Consider the following 18,842-nt stretch of genomic DNA (forward strand, 5'->3'; position numbering starts at 1 on the left):
CCACTACTGTACTCTGGAGCAGTGGAAACATCTTCTCTGGAGTGATAAATCATACTTTACTTTCTTAAAGTCTAATAGACAAATCTAAGTTTGGCAGGTTGGAGAATGCTACTTACTTGAATGCATAGTGCCTACTGAAAAGACAATTCCCTGGGGCTGTCTTTCAGGGTTTGGGCTAAGCAACTAATTTCTAATGAATGTTAATACTACAGCATACAAATACATTTTAGACACTTGTATGCTTTCAACTTGTGGAATCAGTATAGGTAAGGCCCTTTCTTATTCCAGCACAAAGCAAGGTCCGTAAAGGCATTGTTTGACAAGCTTGGTGTGGAGGAACTCGAGTAGCCTGCAGAGAACCCAGACAAACTCATCCAACATCAATGCTTGACCTCACGAATGTTCTTTTGGCTGAATGGAGACAAATGCCAACAGACACCCTCCAAAATAGTTTTGGAAAGTGATGTCCAGTGAGCTCATGTAGGTGTGATGATCAGGTGACCACATACCTGATCCTGATATCTATAAAAATATGTAAGAAAACAAGAAAAGGAACAATTTCATAAAGATGTAAGGAAAACCACCTTCATGTTAACCGCTTCACGATGTTAGGACATTATACTACGTCCTATAAAACAGACCCTAAAAGGCTGAGGCCGTGATAGTATGTCCTATGGTTTTTGCACTGACGTCGTTAGCAGGAGCACCTGCTTACACCTGAATAATGGAGACTATGCAAACAGAGGTTCTTGGCCTGCAGTGCCAGAACAAATATTAAATGGGGGTTCTCAGAGGGTCTGTCCAGGTACTGCAATCACCAATGCAGTACCAATCACTCTGAGCAGCAGCAGATAGGATCAGTAAAAGTGGTATGTAAATATGAAATCCAATTTTTAACTAATAAAAATAAAGCTTAAAGACTCCAGTGATGTCACTGGAGATGGATGTCACCCACATTATAGGGGAACCCCCATCCAGTTCCAGTAGAGTTCCCCTGAGGTCTTTAAAGACCTCAAAAGAGATCCACATACAAAAAAGGGGAAATAAATTAAATAAGAAAAATAACAATAAAGTAAAAATGGAAAAGTTAAAAAAAAAGAATAAATGAGGTCTTCAAACACCTGCTTAATTTAGGCAAATGTAGCAGTCAACTAAAATCAATTATCTGATCATGTTGAGCTGGACCTCTATAGGTACAGCTAGTTTGTGGAACCAGCAGGTGAAACCAGAAAATCCTGAAAGCAATTTATGCTAAAAATGGCGACCTAGGGTTGGCTGGGCCCTGTGGCAGCATCTAGTTTGAGCCTTTCTGAATGAGTGGTTCTTACACTGGACCTGTAATGTCAGCAAGCAGCTGCAGAAGACATTACTGACCCAGCAGCTTTTCATAATAGAATGCTGCTTGGATTTCACTAAGTCAGGGACAAGAAATCAAACTTAGTTTGCTTTTGACTAAAAAAAAACGGCTGCAAGTGTTTATGGTTGCTTGCACAAGGAAGGACCAGCTTTACATTCTAGATGCCCATAGTCACCAGCGGGTATATTCTTAACCCAGGATTTTCAAGGAGAGTTGAGTGTTTCAAAACATGATATCGGTATGCAAGGTTTTGAGCCAGCCACAGTGAACTCCTCCTGCAATAAGATACTACTTGGTCCTGTATAAATGTATGGTTAAATCTTTAATATTTATTCAAGGTCTCCTTAACTAATGAATTGTGCATTATGTCAGATCAACAAAGTTTGACTCTTTGGGATTATGTAAAAAAAGTTCTGTAATCCCAAAGCATCATTACTATGTGATTGCGACAATTTATAAAGCTCCTGACAAGATGCCAAAAATGAAATTATGTGAATTACAAAATCAAGCTTTAAAATGTGGCACATATTTATGTAATCATAATGTATGTGTATATACTGTATGTAATCTCATCTAATTATAAGACATTGGAAGATATACACAAGAAACAGATGTGTATACACACACACACACTCCGCAAGAGAGGCCTCTTTTGAAGGCTGGCAATTCAGTTCGATGGAGGTATCCTTCTTACATATTTATTTGTTCTGAAACACTGCAAAGCTTATTTACGACATATGAAATAAGAACATTTTATAAATGAGAAGCTATTTGATATTTGAACCATAAATAGGGAGATATCACTTCATACGCATTTGTATGGGTGTATAGGATACATTTAATTAGAACAAAGATAGACTGTGGAAATCAGAAAAAACACATATATATCCCCCACTTGTCCATACCTGATATGTCTGAAGAGTAGTTAACTATGACAGCATTTTGCAAGAAGAATAATGAATTCCAACTCTGATTATTAAATATGAATACATCAAATTCTTCAAAATTAACAGAAAAGCCCTTGGTTTTAAAGCTAAACCCCAAGTGTTCAACTTTTTTATTCAATCCATTTAAGACCTAGACATTGCGCAATGAACGCAAACATATCAGACACTTCTTCAATCACTTTGGCAGTGGGTTTGCCTGCACCATGGCCGGCCTTGGTGTCCACATAAATAAGAAGCGGATTTCTCTGGTTGGAACTCCGGCCCACCACGTGTTGTAGAGTCGCTATAAACTTCAGAGAGTGTAGCGGTACCACCCTGTCATCGTGGTCCGCCGTGAGAAGCAACATGGCTGGATACTGCTTTCCATTTTCCTCTGGTACCTTGATGTTATGAAGTGGAGAGTATCTGAAAAATAAACAGGTGAGTTGGACAAGCCAGACGAAACACAGAAAACAAGTAAGGGACTAAACCTATTTTCATAAAGTAGACTGTAAAACTTTAACATCCCATTGGCAAGAACCACCAGAACAACATAATGTTGGGAAACTATACTTTTTTATATACAATGAGAAAATGAAACACACAACAGAAAAATCATAATAAATATTTCCTATGTGAGTAAAGGGGACAAAGAAAGCATTCACATCTGACACAAGGATTTACCACATTTAGACAGTATAAGCTTTAGTTATTTGTGCAGCTTTACAGCGATTATGGCTTGCCCAATGTCCCACAATGTTGGTACCTGCAGTGCAGTAGACAGTAGGTACATATTGGTAGTTCAGGTCTACAAATGCAGTGCAATGAACTGATTTCTGCTGTTAATGGTAATCAGAAAGAAAAACAAATGTGTTTTCTGATAATGTTGTTAAACCATCAAATACTATTATACAAATACAGTGCCTTATTCTATCTGCTTTTCATATTACTGAGGTAGATATATTAATGTACAAAGATGAAAAAGGTAGACAGAACCCATTAACATTTTAAGGTGATCAGAGTTTTCAGATCAGTTTTCTCCTTAACAGTTTGTTTTTGTGCTGTATAGATGACATTTTACACCACTTCAATGAAACTTGAAATCAATAAGTGCTTACAGTACGGAATTCTAAGTTCCTTGTCTTTGCCAAGGCATTTGATAACATAATCCTGTATCATGCAGTTTGTCTGTTTAGCAGAATCATGTTTTCATACAGCCTATGGGATGCAGCGCTCAGAGAACATGGTATCACAACTAGGACTGATCCAGTACAGCAACAGACTAATTGGCTTTTATATTTATGAAATATTCAAATATAATATACCATTTTAAATTATTTTCTATATGCACTTTGTTCTCTTGCTAGCCCTTTGCCTGTAGACCTGGATGTGGCTATTGGTGGTAGTCATGTGACATTTTAAGGTCATTCCTAACTCAAAAAACACACAGTATGTTGCAAGTAATGTAATGAATGCCTGCTTATCTTATATGCATTGTTTACTAAAGACAATAGAATAAGGACTTTATTTGTCTTGAATATTAGGCTAAGATACCAGAAAGCTAACAAAAACACTGTATTGTGAACAAACGTTACACTAAAAACATTTTTGAAAGGTGATATTAGTGCTAAAAACTGTGTTTATATTAACCTTTATTTTTTTTTTTTTAGCATTCACTGTGTATACTGCAAGCTGCTATTAGAAGAGGTGGATCCATGTGCCTTTGTCATTCTAGTTTTTAAAGCTGGTATAGTATTATTATTAGTTATTGTTTTATACAGCATCATCAAATTCCGTAGCGGTGTACAACGGGTGGACAGGACACAACAAGTAGTATGTAACATAACAATTTGACTTAACCCCTTCAGTACCGGGACGTACCTGGTACTTCCTGGTTAACAGTCACCGGTAGACCGGGACGTACCAGGTACGTCTCTTCCAAAAAACGCCCCCACATCACCACAATCGCGGTGATCGTGGGGGCGCTGCTGCTGCTGTCTGCCCAGGACAGCACAGCCTGTCTAAGCCCGCCCCCAAGCCTACGATCGCTCCCACGGAGTGATTTTGTAGGCAGAGACAGCGATTGCAGAAAAATCTGCAATTGCGGTTTCAGCTGCCACAGGCAGCTTCAGGGAAGGGGGGGGGTTGAATGGGTCCCCACACAAGTGTGGGGACCTGATCCAACACCCCCCTGCTGCCTGATCACTCCATGAGAGCGTCAGTGCAGCGTTAACCCCTTTGCGGCATTGAAGGGGTTAATTCCCGTTTTGTAGGGGGCTCTGCTGCTGGTGGCCAGGCAGACCAGCAACAGCAAAAACGAGCCCCCAGAAGTCCTCTGATCAGTCCTGTAGGACTGATCAGAGAGACTCCTCCCCTACAATCTCCAGTCTATTGGAGATTGTGTCCCAGCTGCCAGAGGCAGATAGATGACCCCTCTCTCTTTATAGAGCAGGGTCATCCGTGGGCTGCCGTAATGATCCGATCACTCCTGTTGGCCAGGAGCGATCTGATCAGCCCAGCCCAGCATTTACCCTGGACTTTCAGGTCAGTGCTGTTATTTTTTTTATTATTATTATTATTATTATTATTATTTTATTTTTAATATTATTATTATTATTATTTTTTACATTTTTTTAACTCTTTCCATGCTGATGCTCCATTGAAGCACACCATTGACTGATATTTAGTCCCCACAAGCTTGTGGGGACTAATATTAACCCCTTCAATGCTGTGATTGTGTATGACCCCCATCGCAGCATTGCAGGGGTTAATATTAGTCCCCACAAGCTTGTGGGGACTAAATATCAGTCAATGGTGTGCTTCAATGGAGCATCAGCATGGAAAGAGTTTAAAAAAATGTAAAAAAAAATAATAATAATAATATAAAAAATAAAAATAAAAAAATAAAATAATAATAATAATAATAAAAAAAATAACAGCACTGACCTGAAAGTCCAGGGTAAATGCTGGGCTGGGCTGATCAGATCGCTCCTGGCCAACAGGAGTGATCGGATCATTACGGCAGCCCACGGATGACCCTGCTCTATAAAGAGAGAGGGGTCATCTAGGGTAATTATGAAAAAACACAAATTATTAATAAATGAAATAATCATAATTATTACCTGATCACTTGTCGGTGACATTTTAAGTCGCTGATTATTGATCGGTCTCCCTGATTGATGTCAGCGGCCTAAACCTGTCACTTACAAGTAATCTGATGAAAAAAATATTTAAAAAAATGTAAATGCACATGTTCCAGTTGTGCCCTCATAGCTTCCTCAAAAAATGCATGAACCATGCATGTGAGGTCTTGTTGGAATCAGGGGATCTTGGTGAACAAAATGTGGTGTTTTCTTCCACTGTTGCACTTATGGTGTTCAAGAAATTCAGTGCAACATTGAAATGTATGCGTTAAAAAAGCAGTAAAATAATTTCCCTGTGAAGTTTGGCAGACATAAGTGAAGAAATGGCTAGCTGAAAACTGTCAAAACTACCCTAGTTGAACACCTTGACTTGTCTACTGTTCATAAATATATACTTTTATGGGGTAATTTACAGTGGGGGGCTTCCAAAATGTCCCAAATGGGATATGGGCCCAGGAAACCAATTTCTGAAAATTCCAAATGTGAAAACGAAAATGCGCATGTTCCAGTTTTGCCCTCATAGCTTCCTCAAAAAATGCATGGACCATGCATGTGAGGCCTTGTTGGAACCAGGGGGGTGTTGGTGAACACAATTTGGTGCTTTTTTATGCAGTTGCACATATTCTATACAAAATATAATATAAAATCTAAAGCAACATTGCAACATATGCAAAAAAACCAAAAAAATATAAAAATACCTCAAAATTTGGCAGCAATTGGCGATAAAATCCCTGTTTGAAAAGTGTCAAAATGACCCTAGTTGTACACCTTGACTTATCTACTTTTCATAAACATATAATTTTGGGGGGATAATGAGTATCTGTGACAACTATTGCAGTTATTAGACTACCATGCCAAATTTGAAAAAAATTAAATTTCAAAAACGTGATGCATGCCTTGCAATATTTGCCCTATACTGGTCAAAATAGATAAAAATCCTGGCCATGTTGGGTGGTTTCCAAATCAGGACAACTTAATGAATATATTTGGGATAATTTTTTCCCATTGGTTCAATGTGTGTACAATTTGTATGTATACAAAACTGTAAAAAAGTGTTTTTTTTCATTTTTTCCCAACTTTTTCCAGTTTATTTCAAACAAAACAATGTACTACCCAGCTTAATATGGTTTCAAATGAAAGCCCTACTTGTGCTGAAAAAAACAATATATGATTTGTGTGGGTGCACCAATTGATAAGAGAGAAATTACAGTTGAAGAAAGACATGGCAAAAACACAAAAACGGCTCCGGTCCTTTAGCGACACGTTAGTATCAAAATCCCGGTCCTGAAGGGGTTAAAGACAACAGGTGAGGAGGGTAAACAAGCTTACAATCTAGAGGGATTTAGGGTGTATTTACACAATAGGTAAGAGTGCCGTTGTTAGGGATAGACCAGCCATACTATTAAAAGTATTAGTAGTAGCCTCTAGTCAAAGAGAGCAACGCTGTAAAAATAAGGACTGATAGTTGGTGCTGATGTACGATGATAACTTACTTTCTTAGCCATTCAAAGTGCTCTTTGTTGTCTGAGCATCCATAATCAGTGGTCCATGCATGGCCAATGGTGAACTTGTGGAACTTTAGCATGTCCATCACACCAACCTGAGCAATGGCACATCCAAACAAGTCAGGACGCTGGTTGGCACACGAAGCTTCAAAACATGAGGATTTTCACATGTAAATACAAATTAGCAAACATGCACAGGTCAGCAACTGATGAAGCAAATGACACCTTCTTACATAAAATATAGGCCTGCTCCCTAAAGAATTAAGTCTTGTGACAATGGGGAAAAAAGTAATTTTTACTGATGCAATATTATACATATTGTTGCTAAAATAATTTAAAATTAGTCAGTTAGGCTAGTTTATAAATCAAACAAAGCCAACTGTAGACTTAAAGAAACATACCAACTAAAAGGCCACCATTAGAACCACCATTGATAGTGATCTTCCGTGCAGAGGTGTATTTTTCTTTGATCAAGTATTCAGCTGCACATTGGAAATCATCGAAACAGTTCTGCTTGTTAGCTAGGATTCCAGCTTTTTAAACAAAAACAAAACAAGAAAAAAATTAACTATGTGGTTATCCATACATAGAATATTTTTTTTTTTATATTGTAGGTGACGCGAGTGTGCTTAAAAATCAAACAACAGAATTTGGGTCCAGAGAAAATAATATTTGGACCAAGTCTGACAAAGACTTAAATCTGACGAAGTGCGCTTAGCAGTTAAAGTGCCAAGTGGTCAAGCAACATGGAGGCTGTGTATCACACGTGTTATGAGCTGAGGAGAAACATTTTTCTCTAATTCTGATGTGAGATTGGTCTAAATGAGTGAGAAGGCAATACATGCATTTATGTGTATTTATGTATCAGCTCATACACCCTTGCTTGCCGTCTGCTCATCTACAAAATGTTATCATATACAATTTTACTATATACTCTTTTGCTAATGTGTTGCACAGCTGGTCAAATGTTCTTGAGATACACGATTAGCTTTTAACAACACATTGCAGAAAACTGTACCTTGTAAAATAATTCTAGGTTACACACAAGACCACATTTGTCAAATCTACAGCTCACGTTCTTCCAGAGGACAAATTCGGGAAAATCTGTAATTGTTTTCCTAAAATAACATATGCTCAGAGCAACACCTGCCAACCTGTATGAAGGACACACTAAATCATTTCACGCCTATGGAGATCTATTTTATTTCTCCAGAGCTGATTAATCAAACATAAAAATGTCTATTATTGCCTGTCTGCAAATTATGATTAAAGTAATAATCCACATTCTTCATTTTCACTGAAACAATACCATAAAAATAGATTTATAAACAGGTTAACTGATCAGAGAGTCAGCACAACAGATGTGCAATCAAGAAACCAGACATTAAATGGAACAAAACTGTAATGCTAAATGCAGACAGGCAATTATTTGGTGTACCCACCTGAATGGAAATCAGGATATTTTTGGATCCATGATGTGAAAAAGTTTAAAAAATGCTTTACTTAAAATGTAAAACAGGTAGATTATTTTAACAAAACGGGAAGATGGAACAGGACAATTAGTACAGTGCTACATTTAGATATTTCATTGTTTACATGTTTGGACCGTCAATGATATTAAAAAAGTACATTAAAAGTAAGCCCATCAAAGTTTTTAAAACTCATAGCTGAACTCAAGTTAATTCTGTAAAGATGTATGTTAGTTCTACCACTGGGAATTGATAATGTTTATCAGAAATAGGAATTGGATTGGCCTTGTGAATTATAACATCACTTCCTCCATGAAGTAAAACACCTCTGGTGCATGCGTCCAACAAAGATTCTCTATATGATTTCAAAATATAAATTGCTAACAATACACCAGTTCAGTGTGTAAAGAAAGATATGTGTGTTGAAAGAGTTCAGTCAATCAATACATTATCTTATTTTATAAAACCTAAGTGTACATTGCAAACACTAATGGACAACATCATGATCTGTGTTATCACTCTGGAAGAGATTAAGCAGGCCATAGTGAGTATAACCATAAAACTGTGTACACTTGTATGACTGTTCCATGCAGATATAATTGTGACAGCACTTTGAACATACAGTAATGCTTTCCCATGGTCTACATTATTTATATGAGCATTTGTGAAAGAAATATATTTTAGGTATGATATATAGATGTCTGTATATTTTTATACTATTACCTATAATAATCACAGCTAATAAGAAATTATTACAGCTTTTTTTTATGGGTTATACCACAAATACATTTTACTGTAATTGTTTTGTTAAAGGGGGTGGGAAAACACGCTTTTAGCACAATATGGTAGGAAAAGTAAGCATTTGTGAAACACTTGAAAGTTTACAAACTGAAAATATAAATGTGCTTAATTTGCTTCAACAATTAAAATTTCAAACCAATGAATAAATAAAATGAGAATGTTAATTCTACAGTTTGATTTTCATCAATGAAATACCATTAAGCTTTTGGTTTACCTTTGTGCCAATTTTCGCCATATTCTCCACCACCTCTGATGTTTGCAATAGCAAGAATCCCACCAAGATTCCTCATAAAAATAAGCCTGGACACACTGCAAGACAACATACAAATAATTACCCCAAGTATAAATTTGCTGTCAATCACATAACCATCATGTAAACAATATCTTACCAAATATCACTGATTTTTGTAATGAAATATGTACTTAACTATCCTCTGGCTGTTATGCACTGTGTAGGCAGGGTTGGTCCGAGATTAAAATGAGCATTACCAATTTAAAGCTGTGCTCTTTAGCATGCGGCAGTATGTATCCAGCCAGCTGTCACATATACTGAAGGCCCAAATCTGACGCACAAAGGCCAACAGAGTGCCCTTACCGTTAATAAACTACATAAGGTTCTTGAATTCCTGTACTGTGGCAACCTTATAATGAGTCTGCTATCTGTATCTAGGAAAAGATTCACCCATTACCATGTCAGGCATTAAAAACCTCTTCATTCCTCGCTATGGTCATCATAGTGGAACAGTCTAAAAAATTTTCTAAACTACAGCTCTCCAGCTGCAAACAATGTGTAATGATTGACTACATCAGGGCAGATAGTATGTTTAAAGTATAATATATATATTCTACTGTGCTGTATCATGCTTTGGTCCTCTACACATAAAATCTGGACAGTACTGTTTCAGACATTTTTTGTATAACACAACAGCAAAAGCAATGAACTATACCTTACCTGTAGCTTGGGGTAATTGATATGTTAAATCCACCATAACCATATAGAAAAGCTGGGTGAGAACCATCCAGCTTAATGTCTTTTTTGTGCACAATAAACATTGGTATTTCGGTGCCATCTTTGCTGGAGTAAAAAACCTAAAACATAAAAGTTTTTTTTTCATTATGTAAGAAAAATAGAGGAAAGCACAACCTAACAAAAAGCAAGTATAATAATTCAGATTCCCGGGTTGCTGCTAGAATAATAATGACCGATAAGGACACAAAACAAAGCATGCCCAGCAAATATCATCGATATTTCACCATATCAAGGAAAGAAGAAATGAAAAATAGATAAATAAAAAATATTAATTTAATGACAGAAAATGTGAAACGTGCGTTCAAAAGAACCATATATCAGTTTTTATTTTTGTTTAGAACACAAGTAGGTTAAAAACATCACTTGTGGCTTAAATGTGATTATACACATCACTTGGCTGGCTCTGATCTTCAGTGGGTGACAGATGAAAGCAACTGTTTTTTTCACTCTTGAAATGTGTTTGCTTTGATTATACAGCCAGGCCAAGATGGGCAAGTTATTTAATTAAGAAAAGGATGCCTGACTCTGTGTTGAATACCAATATAACCCACTGGAACAAGGACTACAATAACCCTTCCTATCTCAAGTGCACAGCATTCCATCAGAATTGTAACTGAAACATATCCATAATAACAGAGGTGTCTGTTTTCAATTACAATTTTTTATGGAGAAAGCAATATATTCTCTCTTTTGTAGATAGGTACTTGAATGGAATAGTTTTCTTCCCTTAAAAAGCTGAGCCGGGTAATTGTTTTTACAAATTGCACACTTTATTTCCTCGCTTTTGTTAATGCAAAGTTTTCGTTTTCCGTGTCCAGAACTGAATTTTATGGCTCACTGGTGGATGCTGGTCACTGGACAGATCTTGATTTAAAATCAATTGACTGAGGGTGAATTAGTTTGGTGTAACAAGGATATTATGAACTGCTCACTTGTATAGCAGAGACGTGCTACTGATGCCCAACCACTGATAATGAATTGAAATGCAAAATATCCCAATATATTTCTAAAAGAAGCAACCATCTTAATTGTGTTTTATTACACACAATATGTAGTGCAGTTTGTACATTAGGATTGTTGGGACTCACTGTAGGGCAATGATGGAAAATGTTTTTGGGCTTGAGTACCCAACTTTCTGCATGAAACCAAGTTGCAGACCTCAAAGTGCCAATGCTGCATGCTGGTGCCTTCCTCTGGTGTAGTACAGTGTTGTTTTCACCTTCCATTAAGAAGAAGAAAACAAAACACCAAAAATACACATAAGCACATACCCACTTACATGCATACACAAACATACATTATTAACAACACAATCGTAGACACATGCAAGAATAAGTTGCGTGCCATTTTCACCTTCCACGAGATTACAGAAGTTGAATTCCGACTGACAAGTGAAGTTGCCATGAACTGTAGAACTAGATTTAGTGTGCTAGGTCCTGTATAGGCACATGATACTGCTCTCATACATAAAGCTTGCAGAGCTTGACGTAATCACTAGACGGGCCTAGTCATTGAGACTTGTGCCAGAGGAATAAAGATTATTTGACCCTCTACAATAACAAGCAGACGATAGGATGAAAGGTTATTTTTTGTGGTGGAGGTTGGCTATGCGCACCTCCCACCATTTCAGCAGATCAAAACTTGTTTCAGGGCACGTGACTAGAGGTATGACTAGGAGGCTGAGCTTTACAAGGCTTTTTATGTGAATTTGTTAAACATTGGTAGTCATTTATGTAAATGAGTTGGGCATTTAGAGGTGGAGTAATATAATTTTTTTTACACAATTTTAAGAAAAGATGGATAATAGTGCTGCGATTTGTGAAGTGAATATACTACTTTAAAATAAATAGATTGTTTCTGACACTGTGTAAACCTCTGATATCTAACATGCAAAATATAAGGTTTCTTGTGATCAAGTGTGGTTTCTGAGCTGCAGTGATTATCTTGTCCGGTAGAAAAAGAGCAATTACAGTTCTGAAACAAGATAGGAGGCTTTCAGGAAGACTTCAAAACCGATAACGCAAATTCAATCTTGTCTCAAATTCTCTATCCTGGAAATCATTTTGTTAAAATCTTAATAGGCAATAATAGGAAATGTCCTTATAACCAAGATAAATGTGGGTAGGGACAGGTCAAGTCCTACAAAGAAGGGGCTCTCTAGTGATATATACAATTACTAAAATTAGACAGAGTGTGACAGTGATCAGGGAATGTCTGCGAGTGTGATTCTGAGTTCAGTAATTTTAGCAAAAGCATCAATATAGTTATTTCTAGAGCTCTAAACTTGATATATAAATTGATCCAATAGGTAGAAAAAAAGAGCAAGGGTGGAGGAATGTATCCCACAGAAAAGGAGAATTGTAGTAAGAGACAGAAAGTAAAAAGGTAAAACCCCAAGTAGCTCATTAACAATGCAGACCATTTAATCTGATATTGTTGCAGGCATCTTGTGTCAAGGGTTTACTTACTTCTATACAGTCCAGAATATGTGAGAGAAGTACAGATTATGCGCTTAACCCTACTGAACCATGAAGAAAAAGCCTCCTGCAAGGTGCATGGGCTGAGTAAATTTGGTTTTTGGGGCAGCACCGACAAATACCTTAATGTTCAAGGGCACCCCCATATATATTGCCACAGAGGTGACCAATATGTATTTTAGCCATATGCCCTGTTTTTGCATGTGTGTTATTGTCATTCCAAGCAAAGATTACAAAAAAATATAGATGACTCAACATGAATGTTAATAGTGAATGTCAAAGAAAAGTGCAATACATTTCTAAAGGTATAAGTAAAGGTGAACACGATGATATTTTTTATACTTAATTTCTTTTAAATAACATAATGTTCATTATGGTACCTTCCATTTCTTATGTAGAGGACTTGTATGAAAACTCTACATAAATACTATAGTTGCGTTATGCATTCTGTGCTTATGTTCTATTATACCTTGGATTAGTAAAATCATGTAACATGTCACCTAGCATTAGGAAGACTGAGCATCATGTTATCAGGTGATCTAACAGATTCTTATAGGCTGCTATACAGGCTAATGTGCCTAAATTATCAGCTTTTTTCATAAAGGGAACAGTTGTGTGAAAAATACATCAGTTTTAGTAATTAGTATTTTTTTTAAATGCTACAAACATTAACCCCTTGAGGACAGCGGGCTGTCCTTAAACCCACTGAGGACAATGCATTGTGAGCCCATACATGTACAGACTGTCGTGAAGGGGTTAATAAATGCAAGTGTTCACTTTAAGGTACATAGAAGCAAATGTTTATTTAGCGATGTTCGTAATAATCCAGGAAACCTGTCTTCAGAATCTTCAATAAGAAATTGCAAGTGCCAAAAAATAAAAAGCACGGTGGTTAACTCTGATAGAGAACCATGTTACTTCCTGTAACCTCCGGTGTACAGCATGTACACCGGAGGATACATGATATGTAATGATTTACAGTTAACATGCACATGTCAAATAAATGTATAGAATACTATAATTTATGAAAGTATGTATCAGCAACAAAAAAAAGTATGAAGGCCAGAAAAGAAGCCTTTGCTTAAATATGTTAAAATACCACAGCTCGTTTAACATTCACATTCCAATTAGATGTTGTAGTTTATAACCTCGGCAGCAAAATGTTATAGAAACCCCTTTCACACCATATTAGTGCCTTAGGTGTGGAGAAGCCCAAGCAAGTTACACTGAGCTAATTATATTGAGAGAAAACCTCCCGAGACTCTAAAAACATCTGCTATACTCTTCTTGAAGATCACATGGTTTACAACAAGGAAATCCCGCACTTGATATGTCCTTGTGTAATATGGAAATCCAGAATGAGACTAAAGCCAGAGCTGATTATTTAAGCATGTTATTTCTTTATACTAGAAATTGGGCTACCCAATGATTTAAATTTACATTTTTCACAATCCTTATAGCATATTTTAACAAACCTCTACTGGTGTGTTCAGGATTCTCTCTCTCTCTTAACATGCATGCTATTACTTCAGCATTGGTTACTATAATACAAGGTTTTCCTCCTTCACGTAAGTCTCATGGGTACAGCTGAATATGCAAGACTTCTGCCAGGAAGCGGAAGATGTCTGCTGCTGATCATCAATCACAGAGAGTGGTCCTTAAAACACTCATACATGGTTGTTACTGAAAGGGGTTAAACTGATTATGGAATACAATGTGATAAAATATATAATCTCATTGTTATTCTTGGATAAAATCACAAGATGCCTTGTCGCTGATTTTCTAATTATTGTTCATTGGTTCACGCAGCCTTCGTAAGGATAATTAAATAATAGGAACGAACTTTGGGACGGGAAAGTAATTGGAAAATGCTGATTTGGCCACCTTATGCATTACTAGACCAAGACGGCCAGCCAGTTGCAAACAACTTGGTGATACAGGAAACGTTTTGAACAATGTTTTCCTCCGGGAAGGTGTTTTTTTTCTTAAATAATTTAATCCAAATAGCAGATTGCAAGAAAATAACCATTTGCTACTTAAAGTTCATGAAATAAATAAAAAGCCAATAGACTTTAAACACACATCAGCTACAATGAACAAATCCCTGAAGACATGTGCAGCAGATTGGTGAACGTTGCACCATGGTAAACTCTGATTAATGAAAAGACACAAGGAAACCAGAATAAACTGCAGGAGCGCGTAGGCTTTATTTATACTGCTCTGGCTCACTGATTACATCAGCTTTAAGTACAAGCACCATGTGTAGCCTATTTATTTACATATATAAGTCCTTTTATTCTCTAGTGATCACAATTGATGCAACACCTTTAGGAACCTTTCCAGAAATGCATTTTGCTTTCCTAGAAATTAAATCAAAGAAAACACAAATAGAGGTTCCAGGCATTGCAATTTGGTCTTGGTCCAGAAGCACATTGCATGGAGGATGCTGTGACTGGCGGTGCCGATAGAAAAAAGAATAGTTCTTTGTAATGACTGCTACAGAGTTTTGTCTCAATATCCAGATGCCATTTGTAAGTTTGCTGATGGACTGTACATTTTTTTTTAATGAATTTTTACAAGGCCTACAGATTCTCCACCTCTGTCTAATAGGGAAAGGATTAAAAGGATTACAGAATATGTATCATTTAGTAAATAGGTGCACATGACTTAAAACATTAAACAGGTATATATACTAATATAGATGAGGAAGACATGTTGTGGAAGATGCATACTGTACTGATTATGTCCTAATTACAAGATGCAAACATAGACAAATGTATCATTGCAATGAAAGAAATGTTTAAAAAAATAAAACATATACTTTTGGTAACAAAATATTGAAATATTATATAGTGTTTAGTATTGTAAGATTTTGTTAATCCAAGATAAAAAGTATTCTTTACTAGGAATAACAAAAGATTTTTAACCCCTTGAGGACGGCTGACACATTTAGATGTTACGCCACGTTTTACAAATATGTAATGACTCCCAGAGCTCAAAAGAGTGCTAAATATACTGCTAGGGGTGACATATACTTTTGATGCGCCTATTTTTATATTTGCCATGTCATTACCAAAATAGGTTAAAATCCTAGGTATATGTGGTATTTCTAAAATCAGGGTGGGTGCTTTATATATATATATATATATATATATATATATATATATATATCCACCAACAATTCAAAGCACCCATAGGTCTTGTATCAATAATTAAAAAAAAAATGTATTCACATCACAAAATGATGTAAATAAAATATTTTGTTGCTGCTGAATGCACTGGGTCACTGGGACATTTCAAGCAGGGGTGATTGATTTATATATAGATATATATAATACTGTATTATGAGTTTATTCATTTACACTATCTATACAATTATAAGAAAAACTGTAAAGAAAGACCCCTACTTTACTTAAATTATATAATTTATTTTGTAAACTAAATGAGAGAAAGGGAAATTTTGTGTAAAACATACTGAAAATGCTTCCATTATTAATTCTAAAACAGCCTTATCCTTAAGCAGTCAAAAGTCATGCCAGCACAACAAAATTTTCCTAAAGAATAGATATGCCCAGGCAAGAATTTACCATGAGATCCTCCCCACCAACATTTGTGAAGACAGACATAAAAAACGATAATCGGTACAAAGCCACTGACTGAGAACATACTGAAAACATGCAGGCAGCAGAAGACAGGGGATTTTATAAAAAAAAAATAAAAAAATAAAAATAAAATTATATGCATAATGTGCTGACCTAAACCGCAGGAGTCACTTTATTCAGCGATGAGTGGTGATTCTCAGCAAGGTCACACCAGATGATGACCTGGTTTGCTTCTGGCGCAGACTAGCCAGGTAGCAGATGAAGGACATACATGTCTCTTCTCATACTCATTCCACGATGACTTGTTCAAGTGACCTGGTTTGAAATTTTCCATCACAGTGCATCAGATCTCAGCTCATCTGTCATGGTGTCATGCGCAACTTACTGCAGAAGGCGACTTGTGTAGCCTCAGGAACGAGATGGCACCTTTTTATTCTTGAAATCACTTCTGTAAATGCCTTGGTAAAACAAACCTAGCACTAAGAGGCTACCCATGAAAGTTGGCAGACTTTGTATGGCCATTTGTAGCTAGTATTATTACATAAATATCAAAGTCTATATTGATATAATTGCTGATCATAAATTGTGCTTGTCCCAATCACAAACAAAAAATTCCTCGATAAACAGGGTTTTTTTTTCTCAATCAGCTAACATCTAGGGCTGCAACTAACAATTATTTTCATAATCGATTAGTTGGCAGATTATTTTTTCGATTAATCGGATAAAAAAATAAATTTAAATTTTTCATTTAAAATAATTTAATAAACAAACAGGATGTTAAAAACAAACGGCAGAATAAAAAAAAACTGAGAAAAATGCATTTCTTGTTTTTATTTCCCAACCTGCCCCAGTTATGCACATTTGAACCCACTCCTCCCCTCCTCCCTTCCCACATATGCCTTATACCCTATATGCCTTATATACCCTATATGCCTTATACCCCCTGATATGCCTTATACCCCAGATTTGCCACTCCATCCTCCCCAGATATGCCTTATAACCACTGATATGCCTTGCACCCCCCATATGCCATAGTGCCCTCTGATATGCCTTTTACCCCAGATATGACATTCGGCCCCCCCACATATGCCACTCTATCCCTCCAAATATGCCTTATACCCATTATATGCTACTGTGCCCCCCTGATATGCCTTATAGCCCCCTGATATGCCACTGTGCCCCCCAAATATGCCTTATTACCCCCTATATACCACTGTGTCGTTGATATGCCCCCTCAGATATGCCTTATAGCCCCAGATATGCCCCCTGCCCCCCCCAAATATGCCACTCTGTCCCCCTGATATGCATTATACCCCCTATATAAGTTCTATTTGAGACAGTTTTATTACAGCAGCATGTAAGCAGAAGCCTGGAAGACCATATACTGAAATAAAGGTTACAAGGTAAAAACTGTGTGAACATTTAATAATCCAGTTTATTATCAAAGATTTAAACAATAATTTACCTTATTCCATTTTATATTGGCACTTACAAAAGAGGTGCAATTATATTTACATATCACCTTAAAACAATGGAATGGGAATATAACTATTTCTCATATCAGGTCTCAAGACCTGACTACAGTAAGACACAAACTTCTTCTTTTTAAGATCAAACACCCTGAAGGCCAGTATCCTTTACAAGCATAGAGACATCAATCAAATGTTCTGCGGCAATTGGCGGCACAGGAACCAGACGTTAAAAACCAACACTACAACCACATATTTATTGTAAGAAACACTCAACAGAAACATATGTCTTAAGGTGCCAATGACTGCCCCTTAAGTTTATCCATTGATTTTTCTACTTTATGTCAACATAATCCAGTTCTAAAACAGGTCTATGTGTTTCAGATACCACTAGCAGTCCATAACCCTGGCTAAGCAAAATTAGATAAAATATTAATTTGGTAATTTGACACTATTTTAACAGTGGCTCTCACAGTAACAGCATTACAACTGTGTTAATCTTAGTTACCAAAAACGAGAATCCTTGACCCAAATTTTCCCAACAAAGGGATTGATTTTATCTCACACTGCTTACTTTGAGACTAAACCGTAGCTTACAAAGTAGAAGACACTGAAGCATTTATCCAAACATTAGTATTTAGGTAATCTCTCACAACAAATGTTTATTTTAGCATCAGGATCAAATCAAAGGGATATGGCTTTGCTTTCATCACAGAACATTCCTCTAAGGCAACTATCCTAGAATTTTATCAAAATAGAATTATAATCAAAGCAAACCAATGAATTAGAATTGCTACCCTTTGAACAAGGGATTTCTACATTTCACAAGAATGAAGGTTGGATGGGAACTCATGTTGAGTTATATAGTGCTGCTGTGGTATGTTTGAATTTATGTTATTTGAAAATTGTGCATGTGTGCGTAAGGTTTAGAGGGATAATTGTGATTGAGTGGCTCTCAGTACCTTTTGAGTTTGCGTCTGCCTGACTAAGCGTGGTCAATATGTTTGAATATGCATCAGAGAGGAAAAGCTGGAGCCGAGCATCTTATTTATAGGATGTGAGG

At 36.5% G+C, this 18,842-nt stretch overlaps 1 protein-coding gene across 1 annotated transcript in view; it reads right to left on the reverse strand.

Moving 5' to 3' along the window:
• Positions 1–2,414: 2,414 nt before the first annotated feature.
• LOC149284590 (prolyl endopeptidase-like) overlaps positions 2,415–18,842 on the reverse strand; it is a 70,228-nt gene continuing 53,800 nt past the window's right edge. Inside the window, exons 11-15 of the mRNA XM_089496455.1 lie at positions 10,154–10,290; positions 9,416–9,510; positions 7,333–7,464; positions 6,920–7,076; positions 2,415–2,709 (exon numbers count right to left, since the gene is read on the reverse strand). Of these exons, the coding sequence (XP_089352581.1) occupies positions 2,415–2,709; positions 6,920–7,076; positions 7,333–7,464; positions 9,416–9,510; positions 10,154–10,290 (816 nt within the window). The remainder of the gene's footprint in view (positions 2,710–6,919; positions 7,077–7,332; positions 7,465–9,415; positions 9,511–10,153; positions 10,291–18,842) is intronic.

The sequence above is a fragment of the Sceloporus occidentalis genome, unplaced genomic scaffold (genome assembly GCF_023333645.1).
Source record: "Sceloporus occidentalis isolate IW3139 unplaced genomic scaffold, rSceOcc1.0.p SCAF_90, whole genome shotgun sequence".
Classification (NCBI taxonomy): Eukaryota; Metazoa; Chordata; class Lepidosauria; order Squamata; family Phrynosomatidae; genus Sceloporus; species Sceloporus occidentalis.